The sequence below is a fragment of the Mus pahari genome, chromosome 12, assembly GCF_900095145.1.
Source record: "Mus pahari chromosome 12, PAHARI_EIJ_v1.1, whole genome shotgun sequence".
Taxonomy (NCBI): domain Eukaryota; kingdom Metazoa; phylum Chordata; class Mammalia; order Rodentia; family Muridae; genus Mus; species Mus pahari.
The window spans coordinates 80,985,332-81,001,922 of record NC_034601.1 but is presented as its reverse complement, the minus strand read 5'-3'; the positions used below and the strand labels follow the sequence as shown (position 1 = coordinate 81,001,922).

The window sequence follows — 16,591 nt, the reverse complement described above, 5'->3', positions numbered from 1 at the left end:
TTCCCTTCCCACCCCCCTCCCCTTTCTCTTGACAATGTTTCTCTGTGTAGCAAGTTCTGGCTGTCCTGGAACTTGCTCTGTGGTCCAGGCTGACCTCCAACCGAGACATCTGCCTGCCTTTACCTCCTGAGTGCTGGGATTAAAACCTGTGCCACCACTGTCTGGCCTAGAAGTTTTTCATGTGTTTCAGTTGTGTTTACCTTTACTTGAGGAACATAGTTATAATAGCTGCTTTAAAATTTTTTGCGTCATAATTCTGATGTCTGGGCCACCCGGAGTTTGGCATCTATTTTCCTAGATACTTGGGACGCTACAGGGCATTTTGAATATTACGTTGTGAGACTCTGGGTCTTGTTGGAAATTTCTCGATGGACATGGATCTTGTGGTGGCTGTTTTCTCCTGCAGGAAATCTGAAAGTCGATGGCTGGCTTAAGAATTTAGATCTCAGGCTCCCATGTCAGACAAGTCTCCAAAGCCTTCGCTGTGGTACTTTGGGCTTGTGCCATGCTTGTAACCACAGGGTCAGCCTGAGACTTGGGCTGCTCAGCCCTACGCCTTCGCTGTGGTATTTAGAGTCAGTCCCAGGCACGTGCGCCCGAGACATGTGTGGGTTCGCACACACGAGGAGAAGCTTGTTTTCATTACTTTACTTCCTGAGGTCCCCAATCATTCTTGGCTTCCAGGTTCCATTCTTTGTTCTTCTGCTCAGAAGCATAGGGTCTGCTGCCCGCTGGTTCTTAAAGGCGGAGGAGCTCTCTGCTCTGTGAGTGTCTTCACGTCTGGACTGCCCCTCAGTCTGGATGCTTGTTTAGTTTTGGTTTAGACTTTTTAGTTGTGATTTATGGAGTGAGGTAGTGTCTTGCTTCTTATTGATGGCAGATATTAGCAATTCAGTTGCTGATATCTCACTGCAGTAACACAAGTGCGCAGTGTCCCTGGATAGCCCCTCCCCTGTGTTTACTTAGCTGTAACATTTGTCTGTGCATCGCCCGGCAACATTGTTCTCGCTGCTGCCTACTAAGTGCTGCTGCCTACTAAGTGCCCATTTGCTCCTTAACTTCCTGATTCATTGAGGAGATAGTAGAATGTTCTAGGTGCTTTTTTAAGGTTAAAAAAAGAAAGGGTTAGGATGATTATAAATGTATTTCTTCAGAGAAATTCCCTACTTTTAGATTTATTTTTTTAACCAAACTATTCCATTTAATTAAGGCTTGATTTGTTTGTTTGAAATTTTTTTATTTCAAAATAATTGCAGAGTCATGGCTAATTTTACAAAGGGGTTTATCCATTACCTGTTTCTCAGCTAAGTGTCTCATAAGTATGGTAAGACATCAGGAATTTGACACTTTCTCTCTCTCTTTTCTCTGTCTCTGTCTCTCTTTCTCTCTGTGTCTCTCTGTCTCTCTCTTTCTCTGTCACTCTCTCTCTCTGTGTATGTGACTGTACTTTGGAATATCTGTATCACTTTATCTTACAGTGATAGTATGTAATATAGCATCTGTATCATTTCATCAAATGGATTTAGTAAGCTAAGGAATCCTGCAAAAGCAATTGATGCTTCCTTCCAGATGTGTGTTTGTGAAGCACCATAATGAAGGTTTGCGCATTTTGATATCCTTCCTAAACATTACTCCTAGCTCTTTTCCTGTGTATTTAATTTGATGGAGCATGAGGCCCATTTAGTACAGTCGCCGGTTTAGGGAAGAGTCATGGTGTCCCTGAGAAGCCCTTGGTCATTCTGCCGTTGACCCTCGGCCCCCAGAGACCCTGTGCTCCCTGAACATTCTGAGCCCACACGTACCACTTTGAAATGTTGCTCTGGTCCATCATTCTGCTGACCTTCCCCTGAGCCATCTTGGATCCCAGCAGGTCTGCCCTGTGGCCCTGACAAGCGGGTTTCTAAGCTTCTGCAGATGGCTTCAAACTCAGGAAGAAAACAGAAAGTGCAGGCAGGATTCACTGGAATGAGGCTGTGTGGAAGCATGGTGGAGGGGTACAGTTCACAGATGGGGCAGCATGGAACCTGGTCCCTATTGTCTGTCTTTTACATCTATGTCTGTATTCTATGTGCATGCGGTGCCCAAGGAGTCCAGAGGAGGGCAGCACTGCCCACTGGAGTTTCAGATGACTGTGAGATGCCTTGTGAATTCTTGGGATTGTAAGAAGGTCAAGTGTTGTTAAGGTCCAGCCTCCGTGTCTGACTTTATTGCATGATCTGTCACCTTCTAGGTTTAGGGTGTTTTCTTTTCAGTATTACTTATTTCTGTTTGTTTGTTTTCTTTTTATTGATTGCCCACTCCTTGCCAGCCTCTGTTCTGGGCCCCTCCCTCATCAGGGGCCCAGAACGGGAGGAAACAAAATAAGTATAGTGTCCGGTTTTCCTGATACTCAGTTTTTGTGGGAAAGCACAGATTTAAGTCAATAAGCAAATGAACCATATCGAGTGCTGTGTTATGTGAAAGATTATGATGAACGTTAAGGAAGACATCAGGGTGGATTTGACTTCTGCAGGAGAGGTTGGTATCCAAGTCCAAAGGCCGGGGAAGGCCTTCCTGCTGGCACCAGGGTGTCCTCGTGTGTCAGAGACCTGAGGGAATTAGTGAGTTGGACGCCAGTGAGGAGGAGGCTCCAGGCAGAAGGAAGCGCTCGAATAGGCCCTTAAGATAGGCCGAAGAAGTCCAAATACTGCTGGGATTTCAGTATTAAAAGCTATACTCCCTCCTGGATGCAAGAGCTGTCTAGATGCAAGAGCGTGCTCCTGAAAATGGAGACAAGATCAGGGTTGGTCTCCCAGCCGGGATTCTGGTACAGCTCTCATAGCTCGTCACCAAATGCTAGGGACTGGAAGTGACTTAGAGTTCAGATTTAAGATAATTGAGATATTTTGGGGAGGGGACCCAAATGTAAATGCGTAATTCCTTTATGTTTCATATACATCTCCCACACAGGCTTCACCTGATATCTTTAAGGCATCTGTGTTTTGAGTACAACCTGTTGTGTTGAGGGAAAGTGTGCAGCCTTCTGCCTGGGGCATCAAATTGTTTTGGTCTGGGATGCTAAACCTCCGTCTTTGGTGGGGCTGTGTGTATTTAATCTAGATTTCTACGTTTTTAATCTGGCTTTCCATACGTTTTTGTCTATCCTTCCTACCTGAAGACTTTCCCTCTTACTTGGGATTGTGTGGTGTCTGTTTATCTGAGGTTCTGATCACCTCTGGTTTTTATTGAACTTGATACGTAGATACGTATTTATTAACTCTCTGGCCCCAGTGCAGAGTTTACAATCTTTCTTTCATAGAGAATTTTTTTAAAGGTCACTTTCTTCCCTGGAAATAATGAAGCTGTGCGCACGCACACACACACACACAGAGTAAAAACCAAGTATTGTGTGTTTGAAATGAAAATAAATCATAAGTCGCAGGCAGGATGGGACAGTAAGGTAATGGATGGGGCGACTGGCATCTTACCTATGTGGGATCAGGGCTGTGGATCAGCAGCTCTCTGGGGATTGCTGCCTTGACAGGGTTCGTCTCCTCTGCAGGGAGCAGTTTTAATTTTTTCAGCCTTATATTCTTTACAGAGCCCATCCCCACTCCCGACCTGCCCCTCAGGGACCTTCGTGGGAAAGCATTTGAAGAGTGCTTCTGGAGCCCCTAGAAACTAATTTTTCTTAACTTTTGTTGCTTCATACTTGGTGCTGGCCGTGCCAAAGTCGTCCCCTGAGAGTCTGTCCTGATAGGATTTAGGAGATTTGGCACTTGTCTTTAAGTTCTTATGCCACAGATAAAAGTGGTTTCCTTCCTACCTTGGCTTGAAGAGAATCGCACTGCTAAAAGTGCTATTAATCCGGCAGAGCTGTCAGCGTGATGCATGGACTGTTATAATTCTTGCGCGTTAGGCCGTTTCCTTTAGGAACCCTCTCTTGGGGGCTTTTAAGTTGATTAGTTTTCTCTTGGCTGAAGGAAACCTACCCAGAAAGCTGGCGTTTATATTCCTGGCCTTTGGATGGACATGTGATGCGGTGGGTCAGAGTGGCAAGGGCTTCCCCTTTTCTTCTGTTCTGTTCATTCGTTAGGATTCCTTCCGGGTTTTAACTCCAGCCTGTGTGAGTCTCAGACTGAGCTTTCAGTCTTCTGCCCATTGGCAAAGCACACAGAAACTTTATAGTTAATTTAGCGTTTTGGAAACTTAAGAGCTGGGATTGGGGGTGTAGTTCAGTGTCCCTTGCTTAGCATGCACAAGGCCCTGGGTTCAAAACCTGATTCTTCCTTCTCTCTGAAAATGAAGAGCTGTGTGAGATGGCGTGTAACTCCGTGAAGAACATGAGTCTACCATGTGCAAGGTTCTATGCTGGATTCCTAACTCCGCAAAAGTAAATAAAATAATAACATGAATTTTAGGAAATTGGCCATGCCTTTACTGTTCATAAAATGTGTTTACTTGCATAACAAGTGCTAGACTTAGGAATTAAGATGCATCGTGGTCTTATGTGGACCGTCAACCTTTTCAGTGTCCTTATACTTCAGCTAGAGAGGTGTGAGCATATTGCCTTCTCGCCAATGGTGAAAAGGGGGTCCTCTTTCCTGAAAGATCCCTTTGAGAATCATCATGTGTGGCTAGTGGGGAACATGCGAGTACAGCGATAGCTTAACCTCTGGTATCCGGATGAATCACCCTGAATTCACTAGCACATCACCTGGAGGTTTTTCCAGTGTGCCGAATGGCGAAGTATACAATATCTTGTCAGAGCCGTTAGAGTCAACAGTGGGACTGTAGTGATTTCTGGACCAATAGGAAGGCACCTTACGTTAGTACATTTGCATCCTTTTTGCTGTGGTCAACAACCTCAATTCCTGTTTCCTGGGATGCCTTTTACTGTCTTGGTGACTGTGTCCCTTCTGTGGTTTCTTAAAGAGTAGAGACTGTGTCTCTGTCATTTACTGCTCAGCTCTGGCTTCTAGAATGCTGTAGTCCTCGCCAACTATCTCTCAAATGCTTAAATCTGCATGCTGTTGACAGAGCTAGCGCGGGGGCTTCCCAGGGAGACAGACCCTCTTTTTCCTATTTCGTTTCATCTGTTTTCACGTGTGTTGTGTTGTGTGTGTACACTTGGAAGAGAAATGAGCAGACTCTGTAACAGGGGCAGAGGCCAGTTGTGAAGCCGTAAAGATGCCCTCTCCCGCCCCTGCCCCTTTCTTGCAGTTACGGGTGACAGAGTGACAGAATTGTGCCATCAGGTCGGGGATGGAGACTAGGAATGCAGTCAGGGAGGACTGAGTGAGCCTGGACTGTCCCACTAGGGCAGATCACACTTGCTGCTTTTCCAGAGTGTGTTTCTGTCTCTGGGCCACTGTGTACCAGATTCATGCTCACAGGTTGGATTTGGTCCCAGATATAAACCCGTTAGTCAGCTGCTGCGCGAGCGAGGTTTGCGTCTGTCCTTCCCTTGCCCCTCCTCCCTGCCCTCCCACACATCAGAGGTACCCGAGTGGCTGTGGAGTGAGCAGTAGCAGCCTGTTTTCTTTATGATTTTGATTTGTTAGAAAAAATTGATTACATTTGCATCTTGAAGCCTTCTAGTTTTGACTGATTTTTTGAGGTTTGATAGAATTAAAAACAAACAAACAAACAAACAAACAATACCCCCCCCCATCTCCCCAAACCATGGAACAGATAAAATGGCATAGATGAAACCAAGAAAACAAACAGAAGCCCTGGCAGGAAGGGAAGGAGAAACTGCTCCTTTGTCCTTTAGTTTTCAGTGAGAGTCCACTTTGCAATGTGTCGCTGTGACGCTTCAGAAGGCCAGGGTGAGCAAAGTGGTCACCTGCACACGCGCAGCACACTGGGTGTCTCTTGGCATCTACTCTTCGGGCAGAGACAGCCCTCTCATTATTGAATTTATGCGATTGTCTCACCTCTCCGCAGTCGGTCTCCATAGCTAATGGTGTTCTCACCTGTTGTCAGGTACCAGTCCCTGTCCCTGTCTGTGGCCAAAGCATTTAGAAATGTGTTTTTATTTACCTAACCCCATACCCAAAGTGTCTGCTTACCCTGATTCTAAGCCCTTACTCTTAAGGTTTTTATACTCATTTTAATACAGACTCAGTTATCTCATGCTTTTTCTTTCCCCTTTGCTACAGACCATAAAACCATGGGAAACGCAGAAAGCCAAAATGTAGACCACGAGTTTTATGGAGAAAAGCATGCCAGCCTGGGGCGGAAGCACACATCACGCTCCCTGCGGCTGTCACACAAGACCCGGAGGACACGGCATGCTTCCTCCGGGAAAGCGATCCACAGGAACTCTGAAGTGAGCACCCGGTCCAGCAGCACGCCCAGCATCCCCCAGTCCCTGGCCGAAAATGGCCTGGAGCCCTTCTCTCAAGAAGGCGCCCTAGACGACTTCGGGGACCCCATCTGGGTAGACCGAGTAGATATGGGCTTGAGACCCGTGTCTTACACCGATTCTTCTGTCACTCCCAGCGTAGACGGCAGCATCGTCCTCACAGCAGCCTCCGTGCAGAGCATGCCAGACTCAGAGGAGAGCCGGCTTTACGGGGATGACGCTACGTACTTGGCTGAGGGAGGCAGGAGGCAGCGTCCCTATACATCCAATGGGCCCACGTTCATGGAGACGGCGAGCTTTAAGAAGAAGCGCTCCAAATCTGCAGACATCTGGCGGGAGGACAGCCTGGAATTCTCACTCTCAGATCTGAGCCAAGAACATTTAACAAGCAACGAAGAAATCTTGGGTTCCGCGGAAGAGAAGGATTGCGAGGAGGCTCGGGGGATGGAAACAGAGGCGAGTCCCCGGCAGCTCAGCACCTGTCAGCGAGCCAACTCCCTGGGTGACTTGTATGCTCAGAAAAACTCTGGGGTGAAGGCTAACGGAGGACCAAGGAACAGATTCTCAAGCTACTGCCGGAATTTGGTGTCGGATATTCCCGATCTTGCAAAGCATAAGATGCCACCGGCTGCTGCCGAAGAGACTCCTCCGTACAGTAATTACAACACGCTTCCCTGTAGGAAGTCGCACTGTCTTTCTGAGGGTGCCACCAACCCGCAAATTAGCCTTAGCAAGAGCATGCAAGGCAGAAGAGCAAAAACCACCCAGGTAAAGCCTCAGAGATGTTTCAGTATTTTGGAAGTGGTGCGCGCCTCTTAAAGTGTATGATTTTGCTCTTATCGGTTTCTGTTTTTTTGTTTGTTTGTTTGTTTTTTTAAATCGGGCTGTACCGGGTTTGTCTGGTAGCTGCTGCAGCTGGCATAGCTTCTGCTGCGCCCCTCTTACAGTTCTGTGGGTAGGGGGTGGAGATTAAGGGGTGTGTATGCAGCGGGGTGGGAGGGTGTGCTAGGAATGGCAATAGAGCTATTAAGTTCATACTGGGAGACTGCCTCTCAACTCAGTCCCTCCACAACACCTCCCTGATGGGACTCTGTCACCTCATCGTCTCTGGACGAGCAGGCATGGTGGGTTGCAGGCGCTCGGAGCTCATATCCACACTGCAGCAGGTGGGAAGAAGTCTGTGGGCGGCTCCTCGGAAGAGGCATCCTTTGAATCAGGGCGGTCTGTGGTCACTTGTCAGCTTCTCTCTGGTGTTGGCAGGCTCGCCGTCTTACCAGGAGCCATTTCAATTTCCTGTTCCTTGCGATGCGGCCAGCCCCGTCTCTGGAGGGAGGTGTAGCAGAAGGAATAATATGGGTGGGTTCCCAGTTTCTAGCTTGCAGCCAAATTGCTTGACCTTGGGCAAACCCTGACTTCTAGAGGCTCCCTCTGGAAGGTGGGGATAAAGAGGCTTAGCCGACTTGCTTGGCAGTTTAATGCAGGAGAGAAGGGGTGTGAGCAGGTTTGTAAGAGACTTGAAACGTATCTTACCAGGGGAAGGGTGGCCCACTAGCTTGTCTGGCAGTAATAGCGGGAGTGAATGTCAGACGGCCCTGCATGCTTGGTCCTTTGCTGTGTCTGGTGGCAGGTTTTGGGGAGCTGGGTGTTCTGACCAGGTTAAGAAGTGGGTAGTGGATTGTGCTTCTGATCCAAGCGTGGGTGTGCTTCTTTGCTTTGAAAGACAGTGGGTATCGAGGTGACCTGCAAAGGCTGCTGTATTCCTACCTGCCCAGTAGGGGACAGTGCTGCACCCTGGCCAGTTCGAGTCAAATGGGCAGTGGCAGTGTTACTTTTAAGGTGGGCCAGGTGGTGGAGGGCCTGGAGTGACACCGGGTTTCTTCCTGAAGAACCCTGAAGATGGGTTTTGCTGACATGAAAGCCAGTCTTCTAGACCCTTCACCCCTTCCTACCTGGTTGACTCTGGGCAAGTTAGTAGTTGTTTTAAAGCCTTGATTTCTTCAACTGTCTAAGTGGAGGTATTGTGACTGGGGACTCTAGCTCAGTGGCAGAACCTCACTTGCCTGGCTCGCAAAAGGCTCTGTGTTAGATCCTTGGCATCATGGATACACATACCCAGTAGGGGTAATAATGGGTCTATTGGAGAGAATGGAATTGTCCAGAAGTCAGGAGAAGCCTAGGACTTAGGAAGCAGCCAGGTGCGGGGAATTTGGTCACTGGTGTAACACTCGGCATTGGCAGTGGTGCTGTGTGGGTAGATGACTCGAACCGTTGGCCGTTGGTGCCCAGATCTTGTGTCACCTGAGAAGGTAAACTTTAACCTCTCTTCTATGACTTGAGATTCTAACGAAAGTGAGACTATGACAGAAGTAACAGGTTAACACCTGTAAGTGGTCCCCTGACGGCCCCGAGGGTCACTACTGAACGGTCAGCTTGGCAGGTCATGACAGGTGCCCTGTTAAAGGGTCCCATGGAAAGCCCTGAAGGACGGCTGTGAAGCTGTCTGCCATCAGACTGGCATTAGAGGCCTTGTTCAGAGAGATACTCTGCCCGCCTTGAACTTGGCAAAGGGTGTGTTGACGCAGGTAACACCCCTGCCTGGACTGAGTAGCCCGTGCCCTATGTAAGGTTGGAGAGGGCTGCCCAGCTGTGTTCTGGAGTACTGTCTCTTAACTTCAGCGATAGCGGGGACACACTGCTGCCCTTAAATGCCAACCACCCATGGAAGAGGGGCAGAGTGAGACAGTGTTCCCCTCCCCTCCAGCTCCACTGAGAACTCCCCTGGGAGACTGCGATGTGAAATCTCCATTCCTTGCCTTGTGACTTCCCAAGTTAATGTACAGAAGTGAGATCATCTGAATGTGGTGTCTCATAAAGCCACCGCTTAATGCAATGCAGAACGCTGCACACACGGAATCCTAAGGAGGCCATTAACATGCTGGCTTGTCTGCTCACCCACTGGGTGACCTTGGGTAAGTCACTTCCTCCTATAGCTCCTTCCCCCGTCCAGGGAGAGTGACACCATCCTCCAGCAGAGCCATATGAGGTGAGCCAAAAGAGATGCCGGGCTCGGAAGCCTTTTGTGGAGCTTAAAGAGTGAACGGAAGTATTATTTTGGTATTGACATTATATGTTGAGTAAGGATCTTTAATGACTTGAAACAAACCCCAGAATTATGCACAACACTGTCCATCCACCCACATTTTCCTAGTCTAAGTTTGAGCCCACTGTGTTCCAAACAGTGTATTTTAAGAGACAGTGGGTGTGGAAGCTTCCTTGAAAAGAATTCTTCTTTTTCTTTTCAAAGTTTTTGACCCAAGGGACCTCTGTAGCAAGCTTGAATCATAGACCTCAGTCTCCTTGTTGGCCCTGGAGATGCCGTCCAGTCTCTCACAGCCCCGTCGGCCACCTCACTCCCACCAGAAAAATCTCCTGGCAAACATTTGGCTAAGAGCATGACCTCTCAGCTTGGAGAAAACATGCTGGATCCAAACTAATGCGGACCATTTCATTTGATTCAAAAATGATCAAAAAAAGAGAAGACTTGGCCATTTTTCCTGTTGTGTGTGTGTGTGTTCATGGTTGGATTTGTTTCCGAAATGGGCAGGCCATGGAGTTCACGTGTTAGCTTTGGAAGTAGCACATAGGACGAGCCTCTGCATCTGGCACACAGTTACTTAACTCGTGTGCTTTTTATGTGTACACATGTCGTATGTAGTTCGTGCTGAGAGCTTCCCACCGTTGGAGTAGGGTTTAGTTACTGATTCCAACACAGGACACGGTGGGTTGCTCCTTAGGTTTGATTGATGACTTGACGGATTTTGATCTGAACCCAGCCCTTCAGTTATTCTTTCTTTGGTAACAGGCCGAGGAGAGGCCAGCCTGGGGTCATACAGAATTGAGGGTGTCAGCAAGTCCGAGCTTGGAGTTTTTGCCTCCTGCATCCTGGTTATTTAACCTCATGAATTTGGGTTCTTTTTAAAGGACGCTTATGGGAAGATCCAGCATTCTGGGATGTAATGAATGTAAACCTTAGATCACTGACTCCCGAAGGTTGTTACAGATGCCCACTAAATAGTGGATTTAGTAGGGAGGGCAAGGCTTGGCTTCAGGTTCTGGAGCTCCACTCTTCAGCAGCTCGGGGGCTTTCGAAGGATCAGTAGGAGAGAGAAGACATGCCATTGGTGATCTGCCCTGTGACCAGGCACAGAATGTCTACGGAGTGCCTGAGGGAAACTTTGGCTTAGAGCCATTATGCACACTTGAGGAGACCTTCATTGAACCTAAATAAGAGATGGAAGAATGTGACTTTGCTCTACAACTGCTGTTGCAAGGAGCCCCAGAATCTAGAGAGCTGCAAGGAGATTTGGGCTGAAGGGTGATGGCCAGAAGTCAGTATTTCCCAGAAGTCTGTGAACCTTGGTGTCCAGTGGGAGGCGGAGTTTATAGATTCATTTCAGCCTAGTTTCAAGATACCAACTTCCTGGAGAACTTCACATATCTATCTGACTCTGTAGCTTTCTAGAGAAGAATGGTAGTCTTAGTGTTGTATTGCTATGAAAAGACACCAGGGCCAAGGCAACTCTTAAAACAGAAAACATTTACTTGGGGCTGACATACAGATTCGAAGGTCTGTTATCGTGGTGGGTAGCATGGTGGCACCCAGGCGGATGTAGTGCTGGAGAAGTAATTGAGAGTCCTACCGCTGGATCTGCAGGCAGCAGGACAAGAGAGTGACACTGGGCTTGGCTTGAGCTTTTGAAACCTCAAAGCCCACCCCCATTGACACACTTCCTCCCATGAGGCCATGCCTCCTATTTCTTTCAGATAGTTGGTAACCAAGCATTTAAATGTATAACCCTATAGGAATGTTTTATTGTTGTTGTTTTTAAATGTATGAATGCTGTGCTGTGTATATACCCACCTGTCTGAAGAGGGCATCAGATCTCCCTATAGATGGTTGTGAGCTACCATGTGGTTGCTGGGAATTGAACTCAGGACCCCTGGAAGAGTGACCAGTGCTCCTAACCACAGAGCCATCTCACCAGTCCTGGGAGCCACTCTTATTCAGACTACCACAAAGGGACGTAAAGAGATTAGGTGTAAGATTTCAACCCTCAGGTCTTCTGCACTTCCTTCTAAGGCACTCCCAACATGGAGGTACCTCTCACAGCCTTAGCCTAAGGTTAAAGTCCTCAATTCTGGTGAAGGAAAAATGACCTTATCAGTTAAGAAGGAAATTAGTGCTGCCCATTCCAAATTAGATGACTAGGAAACTTCTAAAAGCTGTCCCTGGTTTCCCTTGACCAGCGAATAATAGGGTTGATGGTCTTACTAAGATAGAGAGCCTAGTATTAGATCCAAACAGGATCCTGAGTTCCTTGAAAATCTTTTTTTGTTTTTGTTTTTGTTTTTGTTTTTGTTTTTGTTTTTGTTTTTGTTTTTTTGAGACAGGGTTTTCTCTGTAGCCCTGGCTGTCCTGGAACTCATTTTGTAGGTTGGCCTCGAACTTAGATATCTACCTGCCTCTGCCTCCCGAGTGCTGGATCATTTTGATTTTAAAATGTTTGTTTTGTTTGGCCACTTACCTTAAATGATTCTGAAATAAGTGTACTGCCAGGGTTATAATTGACCCCCGTAGGTCAGTGAGTCTTTACCCATGTCCTAAGCACTTTGAGAACCAGCTAAAAACCTTGCTTGCACTTTGTTCGGATAAAAGCACATGGGTCACTCCTCTGTATATCATCTTTGGGGTTCATGGGTCCCCTAAACCCTTTTAGGGATGCCCGGTTAAGAGTTCTTTTGATGAATGCTAGAGAGCTGACTCCGCAGTTGAGAGCGCTGGCTTTCCTTGCAGAGGACCTGGGTTCATTTTCCAGCATAAGAAAAGCTACTTACTCCCAACAATTCCAGTTTCAGGGAATCTGATACTTGCTTCTGGCCTTAGTGGGACCCTGCATACAATGGTACACACATATACACTCAGGCACACAGACTTTCAAAATAAAATAAATCTCTTTTAAAGGAATACTTTAAAACGATTTCTTAACTTAATGCCTAATGAAACAAAATATTTTCATATAAAATATTTTTTAAATTCCCCCCTTCCTTCTTGTACCTATAGTGTTTCTGTTTGTTTGTTAGGTTGATTGTTTGTTGTCTGTCTGACTGTCTGTCTGTTTTCATACTTCTGTCTCTTTCTCATCTTTTTGGCATGTAAATTCTGCCTGAGATACTTGTTTTGAAAACAAGCCCTTCCATTTCCAACAAGGATGTCTGACTTCTTTGCCAAGATCTTTTTGGAGGAGGCAGGCGGTAGGTGGGCAGTTAGTTGAGGGACTGGCTGACAGCGGCACTCCTCAGTCCACTTTGTGCACTTCAGAAATATTTTAGACACCAAGGAGCCTCTGTTTGGGTGAGCTGCATTTTGAATAATCGTTCCTTTAGTAGTTGAAATGGAAATGTAAGAAATGCTCATTAATTCATCTTTTTTTTTTTTTTTTTAAAGACAGGGTTTCTCTGTATAGCCCTGGCTGTCCTGGAACTCACTTTGTAGACCAGGCTGGCCTCGAACTCAGAAATTCGTTTGCCTCTACCTCCCGAGTGCTGGGATTAAAGGCATGCGCCACCACGCCCGGGTCTCATTAATTCATCTTAAATTAAGAATAGTCCCATTTCGCATTCTTGTAAATCTCTACATTTAGGTTTTTTATTATCTGAAATTACACATGGCTGTGGATGAGAGGTTTTGTTTGGTGTGTGTGTCTGGTTCCATGACTTCTGGTCCAGTGGAGGGTATCCATGTCTCCCCTCTGATTCTCATCCCTGCACAGGGTCCACTTGGCTGTACTATGTAGGGTGCAGCCTCTGCACAGGGCACTGGCAGAGGAGAGCTGCAGGGACCTACCCCCCGCAGGGTCCCACCCCCACAGGGACCCACCCCCACAGGGTCCCACCCCCGCGGGACCCATCCCCCGCAGGTATCCTAGGGATCCCAGGGCCATTCCTGGTTTGCTACTTATTTTTATTAAAAAGTGGTTGAGAAAGTTCAACCTTGTGAAAAGTCATATGTGCCCCTCAGTTCAAGTTGTGTCACCATAATGTGTGTGCGAGGTATGGTTGTTTAGCCTAACAGGGGCAGAGGGCTGCAATCATGAGAAGCATCGGGATGCTGTAAGGCCCTGTTGGATATGGCCATGAAGCCAGCCTGCTACAAAGGTCTGACACAGTCTGCAGAACTCAAAAAAACAACTGACCCACTTCTCATTCTTCAACTGAGCCCAGTTGATGTTGAACCACCCATCGGCATGAGCGCTGGGACCCTAAGATAACCCAGTTTCCCCCCTCGTTTACGTAAGAAAAAATTAGATAAAAAATTCAAGTGAATTGTGGTGGACTCCCCAGAAGATGCTCAGAGCTGCTCCAAGTTGCAGATGTAAGCTTTACAGCGAAGACTCGCCATCTCAACTTCAGCAGGGCCTCAGGGAGCTTGGCGGTGACTAAACCTTTACATCAAACTCCGATGTTTTTCCACGATGTTTTCCTTTTCTTGAGATAGGGATGGGAAATGAGCAGCCGTTAGTTCATTCAGTAATTATTTTTGAAGAGCTTACCCCATGCCAGGCGCTATTCTTGGCCCTCGGGATGTGCGACAAGAAAAACTCCAGAGCTCGTGGAGGGAGTTGTGGTGAAACGGGGGCGTTCGTGGCACAGACAAGAAAGCGCAATAGTAAGCGCTGTGCTGTAGAAGCAGGACTGGGGTGGCCCGGAGTTGGGATATACAGCAGGCAGGCAACTTCAGATTGGGAGGTCAGACTTGGGGCTTGAAGGAGAGGAGAGAGCTGGCTATTGAGTTGTAAGATGGGAGGCTGCCTGGCACATCCCAGGAGAGGCAAGGAGCCCAGTGTGGCTGCAGGAGGGCTGTTGGGGGAAGCAGAGATGGTGCTGAGGAGTTGGCATGGCAACCACTGGAGGGATAGGGAAGGTATGTGGCTGTAGAAAATGAGGAACATGTATATTCCCAGGAGAGAGAGCTGTAGGAACCATGCTCTTGAAGGGGTATTGAAGTTCGGCCAAAGCCCAAATTTATGCAGGGTCTTGAGTGGCAGGCGCTGGTAAGCCTTCCTGTTGTTCTGGGAAAGCTTATGTGGCCACAGTGTGTGGCCCTGTAATGTGGAAGGAAGCCCCTTCCAATGTGGATGTGAGCTAGCAAGGGAAGAGGAGGACTGGGGAGGTGGTACAGGAAGTAGAGGGAGGAAGGATGACTCTGAGGTAGCCGCACATCCAGAGAGGAGCAGAGGAAGGGCTGGGGATGACTCACGCCAGGTGGAGGTGGAGCACTCTCCAGTCAGGAGTTACCTGAGGCAGTGCTGCCAGCCTTGACAACCCTGTACTGCATTCCCCTTTCAGCAACTGAGAATCTCAGTTCCAGGGGTTGTATTGAGAGAAGTTGTGAGTCACTCCCACTGGGGCTCCTTAGAGGAGGAATGGCTGTTGGAAACTCAGAAATCCATGGAGCAACCGCCTTGGGTGAGGAGGGAGAGGGAGGAGAGCTGCTCTCCGATTTCTAGCAAGTTAGCAGTGATAATTATCAGCCGTGCCCAATAGCTGCTAATTCAGTGTAGATGACGTCAGCATTTTCTTATTTGCCATGCCGTTTCGAGCGCAAAGATGATTTTAAAGGATTGTTAGCATTTCAAGCTCCCGCAGATCTGCCTGCGTGTTTTTCTCATGAGATCTTGTTTGGATTCCTCAGAGACAAGCTCCCCTCCATGTTGTTACAGGAAGCTTGTGGCTATGTAAGTAAGGGCTCAGGAGGTGAAGATGGCAATTACAGTTAACAGTTTTGTGCTGGTGCAGGGTGCCGAGCATGTCTGAGGCACCATTCCTGGGTTATTCCTGTCGCTTAGCATCTCAGGGAGTGCTTTAAGTAGATATAGGTGCAGTAGCCGGAGGCTCTGTGGTCTAGGACTTGCTTGCATATGACTGGCTCATGGTTCCTGCCAATGCAGGGGAACCAGTGTAGATCTTTGCTGGCCCCATTGTGCATATGAAGAAACTGAGGCTCAGATCAGTATAGTCTTTGATCTGGAACTGTCATTTTCTATACTGAGATTACTAAAGGAGAGTATACTGAGTATGTTCAGGAGAGGGTGTGAGCCTTTGGTGAGAACCAAAAGAGGGGTGTGTGTGTGTGTGTGTGTGTGTGTGTGTGTGTGTGTATACGGTATACGCATATGGATGGAAGTGAGAGCATATATGTAGGAATATGCATGTTTTGCAAATGTGGATGCACATTTATGGTTGGTGTGTGTGTCTGTGTCTGGTATTCCAAGTGAGCACTCCTCCCACTTGGTTGGTGTTCCTTGAACTCTGATCCTCACACTTGCAAGACAAGCACTTTAACCTCTGAGCCAGCTCCCAGCCCTACTCTGAATTTTGAATTTAAAATTGAGCACGTGACTAAGTAGGGTAGAGTCGTTGGGCTGCTGAGATGTTTAGTTAGGCGGGGAGGATCACGGTGTGTGACGCAGACTGCAGGGACTCCAGGCCATTGCTTCCTGGTGTCAGTCTTCACTACTGCTTGCTGCTTGGAAGAGCCCTGAGTTTGCTAGGGACTTCTCCTTGTGGGAAGAATTGGGCTTCTCAGCTTTGAACTGCTTAGAGCCCGAGAAAGACAAGAGGAGCCCTTCCAAAACCCATGACCAAAAGAACATGTGTGTCACAGAGAGAAGCATATGGAACAGTGTCTCTGGCTGGATCCACCCATCATCATCTGCTAGAGGGCGGGCTTCAGGGCATCCAGGACATCCCGGGCTTCACAACTAAGTAGAGGTTGGAGCAGGGCAGCTGACATCTATTTCCCAATGGGTTAGGTAGGTCACACGTGGGGGGAATGTGCACTGCTCAGCCCAGTCACCTACTTCTGGGATGAGGTGGTATGTCCTGGGCAGATCCAAGGACACTCCCCAGCCATGACACTAAGCCATGTGCTGTTGAAGTATGTGAGCTGACCTGGGGCCCACGTTTCTACATCAGTTGCCACAGGTTTCCTACCTGGAGCAGTCTCCTCAGTTTGGTGACCATCTCAGAGCTGAGCCCACACAACCTGTACCGTTGTTGCAGGTTTATAGCTTCAGCTGGCATGAGCAGATGTTCAGGTATGACATAGAGGTGAGTGTCCACGGAGACCCTAATTCTTGGCTTATGTGGAGACAAGGAGTGAATGGTTTGTGGGCATGTGGT

The 16,591-nt window shown here is 47.8% G+C and overlaps 1 protein-coding gene across 6 annotated transcripts in view; it reads left to right on the top strand.

Annotated features, from left to right (window-relative positions):
- Tiam1 (T cell lymphoma invasion and metastasis 1) overlaps positions 1–16,591 on the top strand; it is a 345,165-nt gene that overhangs the window by 224,268 nt on the left and 104,306 nt on the right. For 4 of the 6 annotated variants that reach the window (XM_029544321.1, XM_029544322.1, XM_021210115.1 and 1 more), the window contains one exon: positions 6,144–7,117. In XM_029544321.1, the coding sequence (XP_029400181.1) occupies positions 6,155–7,117 (963 nt within the window). In that variant the 5' untranslated portion in view covers positions 6,144–6,154. Of the gene's footprint in view, positions 1–6,143; positions 7,118–7,385; positions 7,516–15,093; positions 15,145–16,591 lie in introns of those variants that run through there. The other 2 variants (XM_029544324.1, XM_029544325.1) reach the window with 2 other exon arrangements.